At 47.5% G+C, this 13,219-nt stretch overlaps 1 protein-coding gene across 6 annotated transcripts in view; it reads right to left on the reverse strand.

Annotated features, from left to right (window-relative positions):
- syndig1 (synapse differentiation inducing 1) overlaps positions 1 to 13,219 on the reverse strand; it is a 40,601-nt gene that overhangs the window by 5,785 nt on the left and 21,597 nt on the right. Inside the window, exon 4 of one of the 6 annotated variants that reach the window (XR_014533287.1) lies at positions 2,505 to 3,126. The exons of 1 other annotated variant lie outside the window; for it this stretch is intronic. Coding sequence is in view for 1 of the 5 variants with exons in the window: in XM_083540100.1 (XP_083396226.1) it covers positions 2,968 to 3,126 (159 nt within the window). In the remaining 4 variants the exon portion in view is untranslated. Of the gene's footprint in view, positions 1 to 48; positions 3,127 to 13,219 lie in introns of those variants that run through there. 4 more of the 6 variants (XR_014533288.1, XR_014533289.1, XR_014533290.1 and 1 more) reach the window with 4 other exon arrangements.

Raw genomic sequence — 13,219 nt, forward strand, 5'->3', positions numbered from 1 at the left:
CATTGTTCGCACTGTAGCGGCACGGCTATGCGCTCGGGGGATGGGGGGTTGCGTCTGATCCTAGATCTAGATCAGATCAAATCCAAGGACTGGTTTGTCATGATAGATCTAAGGGACGAATACTTCCAAATAGCCATCCTTCCCGCTCACAGGAGATTCCTGAGGTTTGCTTTCGGGGGCGAAGCTTACCAATACCGGGTCCTCCCGTTCGGCCTAGCACTCTCAACCCGCACCTTCACAAAGTGTATGAATGCGGCTCTAGCCCCGCTAAGGCTCCAGGGCATCGGCATTATAAACTATATCGACGACTGGATGATATTAGCTTGATCAGAGCATCAGGCAGTCCGGCATCGAAATGTTGTTCTCACCTGCATGAAGAAGCTGGGGTTAAGACTAAATGCCTGGAAGAGTGTGCTTTCTCCAGAACAGAGAACCACCTTCTTGGGCATAGTGTGGGACTCGACCGTGATGCGGGCACAACTGTCTCCCGCCCAGATCAAAGCTATCCTCACAGCAGTCAGGAGAATAAGAGAAGGCCAGTCACTCACTGTGAAGCAGTTCCAGAGGCTGCTTGGTCACATGGGGGCAGCATCCAATGGGATCCCACTTGGCCTCCTTCATTTGAAATGCCTCCAGTGGTGGTTTAAAAACAAAGGGTTCTCCCGAAAGGGCAGTCCACTCAGTACTATTAGGGTCTCACGGCGAGCCCTTCGAGCCTTAGATATGTGGAAAGAACCTATGCTCCTGTCTCAAGGCACTGTTCTGTGAACTCCTTGTCATCGCGAAAGGCTAACAACGGATGCATCACTCACGGGGTGGGACGCGGTCATGAGTGGCTACTCCACCCAAGGTCAGTGGAACGAGCTACACCTTTCATGGCACATAAATTGCCTGGAGATGATGGCTGTGTTTTTGGCTCTAAAACACTTTCATTCTAAACCTGAGAGATCGCCATGTGCTGGTTCCTACGGACAACAACTCGGTGGTCTCGTATATCAACCACCAGGGGGTCTCCAATCTTGCCCCCTGTACAGGCTGGCATGGCAGATCCTCCTTTGCTCCCAGGGAAATCCTACTGAGAGCAGTTTATATCCCGGGTCAACTAAATTGGAGCGCAGATGCCCTTTCGAGGCAAGGGCCGAGGCCCGGGGAATGGAGGCTCCACCCCGAGGAGGTGTAGCAGATATGGCAGAGATTTTACAGAGACCATTTGAATCTGCTTGCGACTCAGGAGACTTTGCACTGTCCCCTCTGGTTCTTTCTTCCGTTGGTGCTGGACGCCATGGTGCAGATGTGGCCGAGGCTATGCCTGTATGCCTTTCCCCCTATCGCTCTGCTCCCAGGTGTTTTGGAGAGAGTTCGCCAGGAAGGAATCTGTCTCCTCCTGGTAGCACCTCGTTGGCCGGGCAAGATCATGGTTCACCGACCTGGTGTACCTTCTTGAGGAATCTCCTTTTAAAATCACTCCCAGGAGGGATCACCTCTCTCAGGCAGGGGTAACCCTGGTTCACCCCCGCCCAGAGTTATGGAAGCTATGGCTGTGGCCCCTGAGGGGGCACAGTTTCTAGCAGCTGGTCTCTCTACTGAGGTAGTGGAGACCATCCTCCATTCCAGAGGACCTACAGGCTCTTTCAGTGGCCCCGTCTCTCCTGGAGTTTGCCCCTGGCATGGCCAGTGCCTTTCTCTACACTAAACCTGGTATGTACCTAAGGTGCCTACGGCTCCCCCATGACCCGTTGTGCTGCAGGCATTCTGCCCTCCTCCTTTCCAAGCCCCCGACCAGGAGAAGCAAAACTGGCTGTGTCCAGTGTGAGCACTGGACACGTATGTCCACAAACGAGTCCAAGGAGAAAGTCGGAGCAGCTGTTTGTTCGCTATTGGCGTTATAGGAAAGGTTTTCCTGCCAATAAGCAGATACTCAGTAGGTGGATAGTGGATGCCATTTCTTCATCTTATGAGTCCTCTGGTCTTCCTGCTCCGTTTGGAGTCAAGGCTTACTCTACTCGGAGTATGGCGGCCTCTATGGCCTGGTCCGCTGGAGTATCACTCAAGGACATATGCAACACTGTGGGCTGGTCCACCCCACTGACGTTTGTCAGGTTCTATGACCTTGACGATAGAGCCACTCCTGGCTCCTCTGTCCTCCGTTCTGGTTGTGCTCAGACACACTAGGCAGGGACTGGTCAGTATGGCGCGAATGGACACTCGTTCCCAAAGCATCGTGACGCAGCTCGAGTTCCCGAAAGGGAAACATCTCTAAGCTACGTATGTAACCCTAGTTCCCTGAGGTAACGAGATGCTGAGTCTACATGCCACACTCCCTGCATCCCTGCGGCACTTACCTTCTCTTTTTCAGAAGCTAGCGTTGCTCCACTGCTCACGCATTTTGTAGCTTCCTAGTTTGCGACGTCGCCCCACCGGTGACGTCACGCCTTGCCGTTGGCCGGATTTCACACATGATTCAGAGCATAAGCAACGCAGAGGCGTTCCCAAAGCGGTGTGACGAAGCGTCTCATTCCCTCATTAAACTAGGGTTACATAAGTAACCTAGAGACGATCTTTATAAGAAGGCTTCAAAGCACTGTGGCACTTCAGATAGATTGTGTTTTTCATAATTCACCATCATCCATGATAGAAATAACACTGCATTAAAAGCTCCAAAGCCCAGAGTGGCACAATAAATAGTGTGGTTGATCAAGGCGTACTGACATTGTCGCTTGTAAAAACAGCATCTCGACACATCTCTGCCACTGCTATAAACAGTGAATATGGAAAAAAAAAAAAAAAGGGAACGGCAATGATTTACAATGTCACAATGTTTACAAAGAGGATCCACTCAGTAATTCCATGTGATTCATAAAAAGTGCTGCAGAGTATGTAGATCATTACTCAGTGCAATATCCTCTAAGTGGCCGTTATAGTAAATCCGCACTGACAGTCAGGGGCGAGATGAGAGGTGAGGCAAGGCTACAAGTGGTTGTTCTTGGAAAGGTATGCAATAAGAGCCACTGCTACACCAACGTAGATGCCAGTACCAATAGTGATGGACAGCACAGCTAGAAAGAGAGCACGTCTGGAGCTGGAACTGGCATGGTGAAAGTCCCCTTTATTTACTGCTTTGTTAGTCTGGTGGGAGAAGGAGAGAAAGAGACACACACAGAGGCAAAGAGAAATCAGTACATGTCAAAGTAGAATAGATTGAGCATAATTCACAGAGAATATTACAAGAGTTAAAAAAAGAAAAGAAAAATGAGTTGATGAGGAGTGGTGAAAAGGAAAGTAAAGTAAACAGTAAGTAAGGAATGATTAATTGGCTTCACTCCAGCAGCTGACTGACAGAGGGGTTCTAGTACAGTGTGGTTGCATAAATAATTTGAATGCCATGATTCACTTCCTTCCTGAGGGCACCCAAGCCTTTGAAGTTCAGGAAATCTTACCAAGATTTAGGACACGATTATTTATTTTTTGATGAATTCATTTATCTCTCAACGCTCTGCTTAGTTATTCTTTTCCTCATATATACGGCAGATGTTTTTTTTATTTCCGCTTAAATTATTTCTTTTTATATTAATTTTATCTGCTGCATAATGGAGAGAGAAAACCCAAGAAGTCTGCCTCTAGCCTTTTTGTCTTACATCTATGCCTGAGAAGGCAGCCATCAAAACGGGCAGCAACAGCACATTAAACGTACTGTAGCTTGATAATATTAATTGTCAGACATAAGCTCTAATTGAGGACCCAATCATATTAGGGAAAGCCAATTTGCCTCTATCAAAAAGGCAGCTACAAAAGCAAAAAGTTTTTTTCCTCTTATAGGTTTCATCTCCACACTCTTCAGCTACAATTAGTTACCCGTTTCCCTCTGGGATGATTAATGTGATCAATTATCTGTCCATCTGTCTGTTTATCTTTCTATCCATCTATGTTCGTCAAACTCTCAGTAAATACTGATCCCCTTGAACATGTTACGAGTTATTTATTTTTCTGTATTTCCTGGTATTTCAGCAGGAACACCTATCTGCATGTAGACAGACTAAGGAAAATAAAAAAGCATGCAATGTAATTTGGAATAGATTTATAAGCACTGGAAAATTTAAATTTTGCCTAATAAATGAATTTAAAGTACACACTCTCTCTCTCTCTCCCTCTCTCGCTCTCATGGGAGCAGCAGTTTTTCTCCACTCAGTGCAGGGTGAGTACTAGAAAAACAAAGTGAGAAAGTAAAAGGCCTTTGAAATGCAGAGGCAAAAGGAGGAAGTACTGCAAAAAGCAAACTAGCACTTCATATTTAAAAAATAATTCATAATATAATACTCAAAATACAAACTAATCATTCTTTGGAAAGGCTTTATCCAAACAGTAATGGGTGTGAAAATGGTCAGTGGTAGTGCTGCTGAAATATTTATGTGTTGTTGGGTGCTTTTTGTACGTCCCATGAGATAACAGCAGGACATCCGCACAGCAGACAGCACTGCAAAATCCACTGAGCCTCAAGTGCAAGCAGAGAGTGGAGAGGAAATGGCTACCTGCTGAGTTCACAAGCAAGATGACAATCCGTAGAAAGTGATTAAAGTATGGCATTTGCTGTAACTGTTGCTGTGCTTTTTCATCTTGCATCTCCTGCTAGATCTCTTGTTTGATGCTCCAGCTGATATGTCACGCAACTAAATCCCAATTACCTATATGCATTATCTTATTTTTGAAAATTGGAGTTTATGCTGTAACCTTTGTACCTGCTAAATTATGAAAATGCACCCATTTCTATTCTCCAAAGTACAGGATCATTTAGAGCGTGAAACTGTCAGGGATTCACCCTGCCACGCCCCCCTCTGTAGCTGTCAGGGATTCACCCTGCCACGCCCCCGTCTGTAGCTGTCAGAGATTCACCCTGCCACGCCCCCCTCGATAGCAGTCACGCTGCTTCCCAAGATTACCGACAGCTGTGGCTCATGAAAGATCAGACTACATAAACTCACGTTCTTGAGTCACAGGCTGTCGGTCGTTATATTGTCAAGCTGGACAATCGCGTGGCTGCTCGACCGCCGGCTGTATATGCAAATTCCACTTCCGACTTGGATTACTCATTGCCGAAGGCTTTATGGATTATGCTTGGGACATTCGAACTCATAGCGGACAAAGCGTATCGAGCGGATGTCTTTGTTTGTTGTTTTCAACGGCTTATGAGTGTTTTTGTGTTGTACGGTTGTTGAAATAAAAGGACAATGATCGGACTATATCGGCTTCCGCGTCTGCAGCCTGACAGAACGACCGACCTATACCGAACGCGGATTCGCCATTCCGCGATTCCGACCGCAACGGATCGGCAGCTGAACCCGGCTTCGGATTTTCTCCGGAAGCTCAGTGCCGCTTCTCGCGGTTCAGATCCACAGAAGCCGGATCATGAGAGCGCGGCTGCGCCACGCCCCTCAGAGAGCGCGAGGGGATTACCGGCTCGTTACTCGGGGAAAAAAGATGAATTGGGCGGATTTCTGCAAGGCATCGGCGAGTATGTGGCTGTTAACATTTCCCGGTTTCCTTCCGAACGAGCCAAGATTGCCCTTTGTATTTCCCTCCTGTCTGGAGAAGTTCTTGCCAAAGCCAGCTCACTATGGAGCGCCAAAGGGGGCAAATTCGGCTCACTCGCCGAATTCAGCGGGCTGCTTCTGGGGAAGTTGGGGATAGAGGTGGTGGATCTCCACTACAGTCCCCTTGAGGAGGAAGGTGCTCCATTCCAAGGTTCTCAAGAGCACGCGGCTCCGTGCCGGATCTCCCATGAGCCTGCAGCTCAGCCCCAATGTTTTGATGAGAGGGCTGCTTCATCTCAGGGTCTCTACCAGCGTGCTGCTGTGTTCCGGGGTTCTCGTGGACGCACCACACCATCTCCGAGCGTCGGCGAGCACACCATGCCGTCACAGAGCTTCTACAGGCGTGCCGCTCTGTTCCGAGGTTCCCGTGGGCGTGCCACGCCGCCACAGTGTCTCCAGGAGCGTGCTTTCCCGCCACAGAGTCTTCACGAGAGCGCCGCGCCGCCACAGAGTCTTCACGAGAGCGCCGCGCCGCCACAGAGTCTTCACGAGAGCGCCGCGCCGCCACAGAGTCTTCACGAGAGCGCCGCGCCGCCACAGAGTCTCCAGGAGCATGCTTTCCCGCCACAGAGTCGTCACGAGAGCGCCGCGCCGCCACAGAGTCTCCAGGAGCATGCTTTCCCGCCACAGAGTCGTCACGAGAGCGCCGCGCCGCCACAGAGTCTCCAGGAGCATGCTTTCCCGCCACAGAGTCGTCACGAGAGCGCCGCGCCGCCACAGAGTCTCCAGGAGCATGCTTTCCCGCCACAGAGTCGTCACGAGAGCGCCGCGCCGCCACAGAGTCTCCAGGAGCATGCTTTCCCGCCACAGAGTCGTCACGAGAGCGCCGCGCCGCCACAGAGTCTCCAGGAGCATGCTTTCCCGCCACAGATTCGTCACGAGAGCGCCGCGCCGACACCTCCGGTCACAGAAGGCGAAGTGACTCCTCCGAGTCCCTCTCCAGACGACGCCCCATCCCAGAGCCCCTTCCAAGGCGACATCTCACCCACGAAAAGCTCGGCTCCGCCCCAGGACCTCCAAGAGAGCTCCGCCCAGCTCCAGGTCCCTCCAGAGAGCTCCGCCCAGCTCCAGGTCCCTCCAGAGAGCTCCGCCCAGCTCCAGGTCCCTCCAGAGAGCTCCGCCCAGCTCCAGGTCCCTCCAGAGAGCTCCGCCCAGCTCCAGGCTCCTCCCGAGAGCTCGTCTCTGCTCCAGGCTCCTCCCGAGAGCTCGTCTCCGCTCCAGGCTCCTCCCGATAGCTCGTCTCCGCTCCAGGCTCCTCCCGAGAGCTCGTCTCCGCCTCCGAGCGACCCCACGAGCTCGTCTTCGCTTCAGTGTCCCAAAGAGAGCTCCACTGATGTCGTGGACCTCCAGGCGAGCCCTTCTCCGCTCGTGGATCTCCAGGCAGGCTTCACCTCATTTCCAGGCTGCTCAGTAGGCTTGATTTGCTCCTAAGGGTCCCAAGGAGCGCCCCTACGCCCAGGGGTTTCCCTGTGCACTCACCCCGGCTCCAGGACTGCGAAAGGGAGGTTGAACTGCTGCCCCCGGGTTCCACCGACGGCGACGGCTCACCCCACAGTCCCGCAGAAGGCGACGGCTCGTCTCCAGCGCCCGCAGAAGGCGACGGCTCGTCTCCAGCGCCCGCAGAAGGCGACGGCTCGTCTCCAGCGCCCGCAGAAGGCGACGGCTCGTCTCCAGCGCCCGCAGAAGGCGACGGCTCGTCTCCAGCGCCCGCAGAAGGCGACGGCTCGTCTCCAGCGCCCGCAGAAGGCGACGCCCCCGGGGTCCTCTTCAGGGCGAAGGATCGCATCCAAGCTCCACGCAGGGCGAAGGATCGCATCCAAGCTCCACGCAGGGCGAAGGATCGCATCCAAGCTCCACAGAGGGCGACGTCTCGCCCCCAGGTCCTCTTCAGGATGACGGATCACCCACAGGATCCCCGCATGGTGACGTCGGTCCTCCAGGTCCCTCTGACGGCGACGTCGGTCCTCCAGGTCCCTCTGACGGCGACGTCGGTCCTCCAGGTCCCTCTGACGGCGACGTCGGTCCTCCAGGTCCCTCAGAGGGTGGTACGACGTTCCTAGTCTCCGCCCGGGACATCCTCCACTCCCCGGTCATTGTCATGGTTGGCGTCCAGTTCCGGTTCCCCGCCATGGAGATCGCTCCGGCTCCAATCCCCGCCAGGGGCTTTACTCAGCCTCCCATCAGCACCTAGGGCGTGGCTCCGTTCCGGATCCTCCTGCAAGGTGTTGTTCCATTCCGGCTCTCCGCAGAGAATGCTCACCAGGCCTCCGTTGCTCCCAGGCGTCTAAGGAGGCCTTCCTCGGAGTGCCCTGGCCCGCCTGGCATAGGTGGGTTTTGGGGCATCAGGTGTCGCCCCTGGAGGGGGGGGTACTGTCAGGGATTCACCCTGCCACGCCCCCCTCTGTAGCTGTCAGGGATTCACCCTGCCACGCCCCCGTCTGTAGCTGTCAGAGATTCACCCTGCCACGCCCCCCTCGATAGCAGTCACGCTGCTTCCCAAGATTACCGACAGCTGTGGCTCATGAAAGATCAGACTACATAAACTCACGTTCTTGAGTCACAGGCTGTCGGTCGTTATATTGTCAAGCTGGACAATCGCGTGGCTGCTCGACCGCCGGCTGTATATGCAAATTCCACTTCCGACTTGGATTATTTATTGCCGAAGGCTTTATGGATTATGCTTGGGACATTCGAACTCATAGCGGACAACGCGTATCGAGCGGATGTCTTTGTTTGTTGTTTTCAACGGCTTATGAGTGTTTTTGTGTTGTACGGTTTTTGAAATAAAAGGACAATGATCGGACTATATCGGCTTCCGCGTCTGCAGCCTGACAGAAACATTAAGGCCATGTGTTATTTTGGTGATTTTCTCCTTAGATTTTAGTCAATTGTTTTTAGTATAGTTTGTACTAACAGATTTTTTTCCTCTAAACAAACCAAGTTTTGACAAATTGTATTCTGTGAGAACTAAAACTGACAAATCTCAACAAAAACTGATCCTAATCCTTGTTGGATTTATGAACAGTTCCCTACTGTTCTCTACTATTTATATTAAGTTTGTAATCTTGCGTACCAGTGTAGGTTTATTCATTACTAGAGACTCAAAGCACTTTTGTTCGTCGCTCTGGATAAGGGCGTCTGCTAAATGCCGCAAATGTAAATGTAAATGTACTGTTGACAATCTTTTGACTTGCAGTTCAATTCATTCTTCAAGGAGTTAAAAGAAATTTGGGACACATTTGGGACACACTGTACTAAAACACTAAGTGATAGAATCATGACACTTTAAAATAAAAACCTGTGGTGAACAGAGAGCAAACCCGTATGCCAGCCCTGCAGTGCAAACCAATCATCAAGATATATGTATATGTTATCTGTCAGGGAATAAATATTAGGTCTCGAACAACAGACAAAACAATTATTTGTTATCTCTTGCACTGTCATCTTTTTTTAATGGGTATATTGCAATAAGCAATTAAGGCATAGTTAATGTTACATATACAATACATATGCAAAATACAGTGCTGTACTGAGGGACCATGACATGCTGTTAAAAGCATTTATCCTCCGTTCCTGACCTGTGTAGGCAGAAAAAAAATCATTGTATGTCCCATTAAATCAGCTTATATTGTTTTTATGTTTGGTAAAAGGAAAAGAAAATGCATTTGCTTTCTATAATAGCAACTCTGTCATTTTTTTCTAATAGCATGGGTTGACTTTTTCTTTACTTATATGTTTTTACTGGATTATTATGGGGTAAAATGCCAGCATTCAATAAAGTCCTAAAGTGTCGAATTACATCCTACATCATTCTTTTAATTGTTCAGTCATTTGTTGCAAATTGTGCGTTATCCATTCACCTTTCAAAATGGTTGCAATACATAAAGAGGAATTTTGAAAATACAACCAGTGTCAAGGTGATTCTTGAAAAAAATCAAGCTTAACATGTTCTTTTACAAATGTACACAAGTGCTCCAACACATTTTCACACACACACATCACCACCTTGCGTTGTTTCTATCTCTGAGTTTTACCGCTTCCAAAAATTGCATAGCTTGCTTAGCATATTAAACTGTCAGGCAAAAGAACGTGCCGGAAACCGAAGTGAAATCCACTAAGGTTTTTTAACGAAGAACAAAAGGGCAAGGCAGAAAACGGCAAACCGCAACGAAACTCCAGGTTAACTAATCCCGGTGAAATCTGTGACTAGACAGTTGCAACAAAACACACAGAGTCCCGTAAACAAAGATAAACCAAAAAGAGTAGCTTGGGTAGTCCGACAGTGTTCCTTAGCCTAAGCTGTAGAACGGACAATGAGCTGGTGGAGGAACAGAGGTTATGTAGCATGAGAACTGATGAGGGCCAGGTGTAGATGATTAGTAAGTAGGAGAGCTGCTTGGAGTGATAGGTGGAGGTGTGGCTGGTGGATACCTGACATAAACATATTATTAATTAATTGCCATACAATATTAAGAAACAGCAGCAGAGCTAATAGACAAGGTATCTAGGCTAATACTATAATACTGTTCAATATTCCAGGTAGGAAACACCTAGTCTATTATCATGTGCTTTTCATTATTATGTGTTCCCTTTGTTAATATGCAACAAACTAATCAAAAGTAAAAAAACTAAACAAAAAACAAAAAAAAAACACAGGAATTGGAGAGTGAATGAGTGGAAGAAAGTTATGTGGAGTCCAAATTTGCCATTTTTTCTCTAACAGAAGAACTTGAATGAGAACAGGAGAGAAGATGTAATCTGTCTCACTCCACAGTCTAACATGGAGGTGGAAGCTTAATAATTTGGGGTTGTTTTGGAGCAGGAAAGGTTGAAGACTTCCAGGAAGTGAAAGGAATCCTGAACCATCATGGCATACATTCCCTACTTTAGCACCATGCAATTCAGTCTGGACTGCGGCTCATTGGAACCGAATTCCCCATACCACAAGACGATGAGTGTACATTAATAAGTGTGTTTCATGAAATGGTCTGCCCAGTCACAGCACCGAAAACATTGAACTGCTCTAGGATGAACTGGATCACAAAAAGTTTTACAAGAGGTATGGCAAAATATTTCAGGTGAATGTTTGGAGAAACAAACTGTCCAGATTCCGAGAGTGTGCAAAGCTGTTATTCATGCTAAGGGAGGATTTTTTCTATTGAATTATAGTTGAACATCTGTATATTTATATATTTGTTTGGTCAAAGTAAATCCTTATTAACTAGTTTGTTGAATAAAAACAAAAGGATCATGCGACATGTGTCTTTCAACAAAGACGTGTCTTCCAATCTTTTAAAAAAATGCAGCTTTACACAAATAAATACATTATGAATATACTGTTTCGTCCTTATAAGTTTTTCCTAATGAGTGAGCCAGTGGCAACAGTGGAAAGAAAAGACTCCCTAGGATGGTATAAGGAACAAACAATATTAATAACAGTCAGTATTTTTAAAAATTTAAGAATACAGGGTAAAAAACTAATGGGTTGGTAAATTATTATGACAGAAATTAATTACTATTATTAATTACAAAGTTATTATATCTCCTGGAGTTATTAATCCCAATATTCATTAGAAGTTAGAATATCAGTGATTTAAGGGTTAATATAGTGATATGTAATGTAATGTAAAATTTTCTTTTAGTTAGTGACTCCACATTTACCTATTGAACAACATTTTAATATACAGTATTCTTTTTCTTCTTCTTTCGGCTTCTCCCATTAGGGGTCGCCACAGTGGATCATATTCTTCTTCTTTTTTCGGCTTCTCGCATTAGGGGTCGCCACAGCGGATCATCCGTCTCCATTCCCCCCTGTCCTCTACATCTGCTTCTTTCAACCAAACTACCTGCATGTCCCCCCTCACCACATCCATAAACCTCCTCCTTGGTCTTCCTCTTTTTCTCCTTCCTGGCAGCTCCATCCTCAGCATTCTCCTACCAATATACCCCATGTCCCTCCTCTGAACATATCCAAACCATCTCAATCTGACCTCCCTCGCTTTGTCTCCAAAACGTCTTACATGCGCTGTCCCTCTAATCAACTCATTTCTAATCCTGTCCATTCTTGTCACTTCCAACAAAAACCTCAACATCTTCAGCTCTGCTACCTTGAGCTCCACTTCCTGTCTTTTACTCAATGCCACTGTCTCTAAACCATACAACATCGCAAGTCTCACCACAGTCCTATAAACTTTCCCTTTAACTCTTGCAGATACCCTTCCATCACAAATCGCTCCTGTCACTCTTCTTCACCCACTCCACCCTGGCTGCACTCTTTTCTTTACTTCTCTAACACACTCTCCATTACTTTGCACTGTTGACCCCAGGTACCTGAACTCCTCCACCTTCTCCACCTCTTCTCCCTGCAACCGCACCACTCGACACCCCTCTTGTCGACATGTACTCTGTCTTACTCCTACTGACTTTCATTCCCCTTCGCTCCAGCGCGTACCTCCACCTCTCCAGGCTCTTCTCAAACTGCTTCCTACTCTCACCACAAATAACAATATCATCAGCAAACATCATAGTCCACGGAGACTCCTGTCTGACCTCATCCGTCAACCTGTCCATCACCACTGCAAACAGGAAAGGGCTCAGAGCCGATCCTTGATGCAGTCCAACCTCCACCTTGAACCAGTCTGTTGTTCCTACTGCACACTTCACTGCTGTCACACTGTCCTCATACAATGAGTCCTCATACACAATGTCCTGCACCACCCTCACATACTTCTCTGACACACCTGACTTCCTCATACAATACTACAACTCCTCTCTTCGCACCCTGTCGTACGCTTTTTCTAAATCCACAAACACACAATGCAACTCCTTCTGACCTTCTCTATACTTCTCCATCAACAGTGTCTGTAGTGCTCTTCCTCGGCATAAAACCATACTTCCAGCCAACATGTCCATGTGGGCCCCACATGGGTTTTATTTGGGTTATATGGGCATCACGTGGGCATGGGGTCAGAGTGGGCACTTTGATGGGCTGAATGTGGGCCCCAGCTTAGTCAGGTTTGTGGGCCCCAGTTAGGTTGCCCATTTTGTTTATTCAAGGGCCCTGTATGGGCCACATTTGGGCTATATTTAGCTATATTTGTCAAAAGAAATCTATCATCCAATTATTCAATTGATGATAAATTCAATTGATATGTTTTTTGCGTGTTTTATAAGATCAATAGATTAACAAAAAATTGTATATATTAACAATAACATAGTATGACCTTTTGTTAGAAAATAAAATAAAAAATTCAGTTGTGCTGTTCACAGAGTCTCTCATTGGCTCCTGTGCTCCCACCTTCTCATTCTGAAGAAATGGTCGTCACTCACCACACTGGAGCACCTGACCTGACCTGGATAACCTGACATCTCTGTCACGGTATGAAATTAGGTTTTGTTTTAAATTAATCACATTTTACTGTTGCTTTTATTTAATGTATATTTGTGGTAATTAAAGTTACAGGCACGATATAATGAAGGTAAGTGTGGAGAGTGAACTGGTTTACCTCAGAGATAAACACCTGTGGAAAACTGAACATTCTTAACGATTGGCAGATAACTAGGAAATTGTCTACTAAAATGTGGAAATATAATTTTAAAGAAACCCGTGTTTTCTTCATATAGTGGCCTCATGA

The sequence above is a fragment of the Silurus aristotelis genome (assembly GCF_946808225.1).
Source record: "Silurus aristotelis genome assembly, chromosome: 4".
Lineage (NCBI taxonomy): Eukaryota > Metazoa > Chordata > Actinopteri > Siluriformes > Siluridae > Silurus > Silurus aristotelis.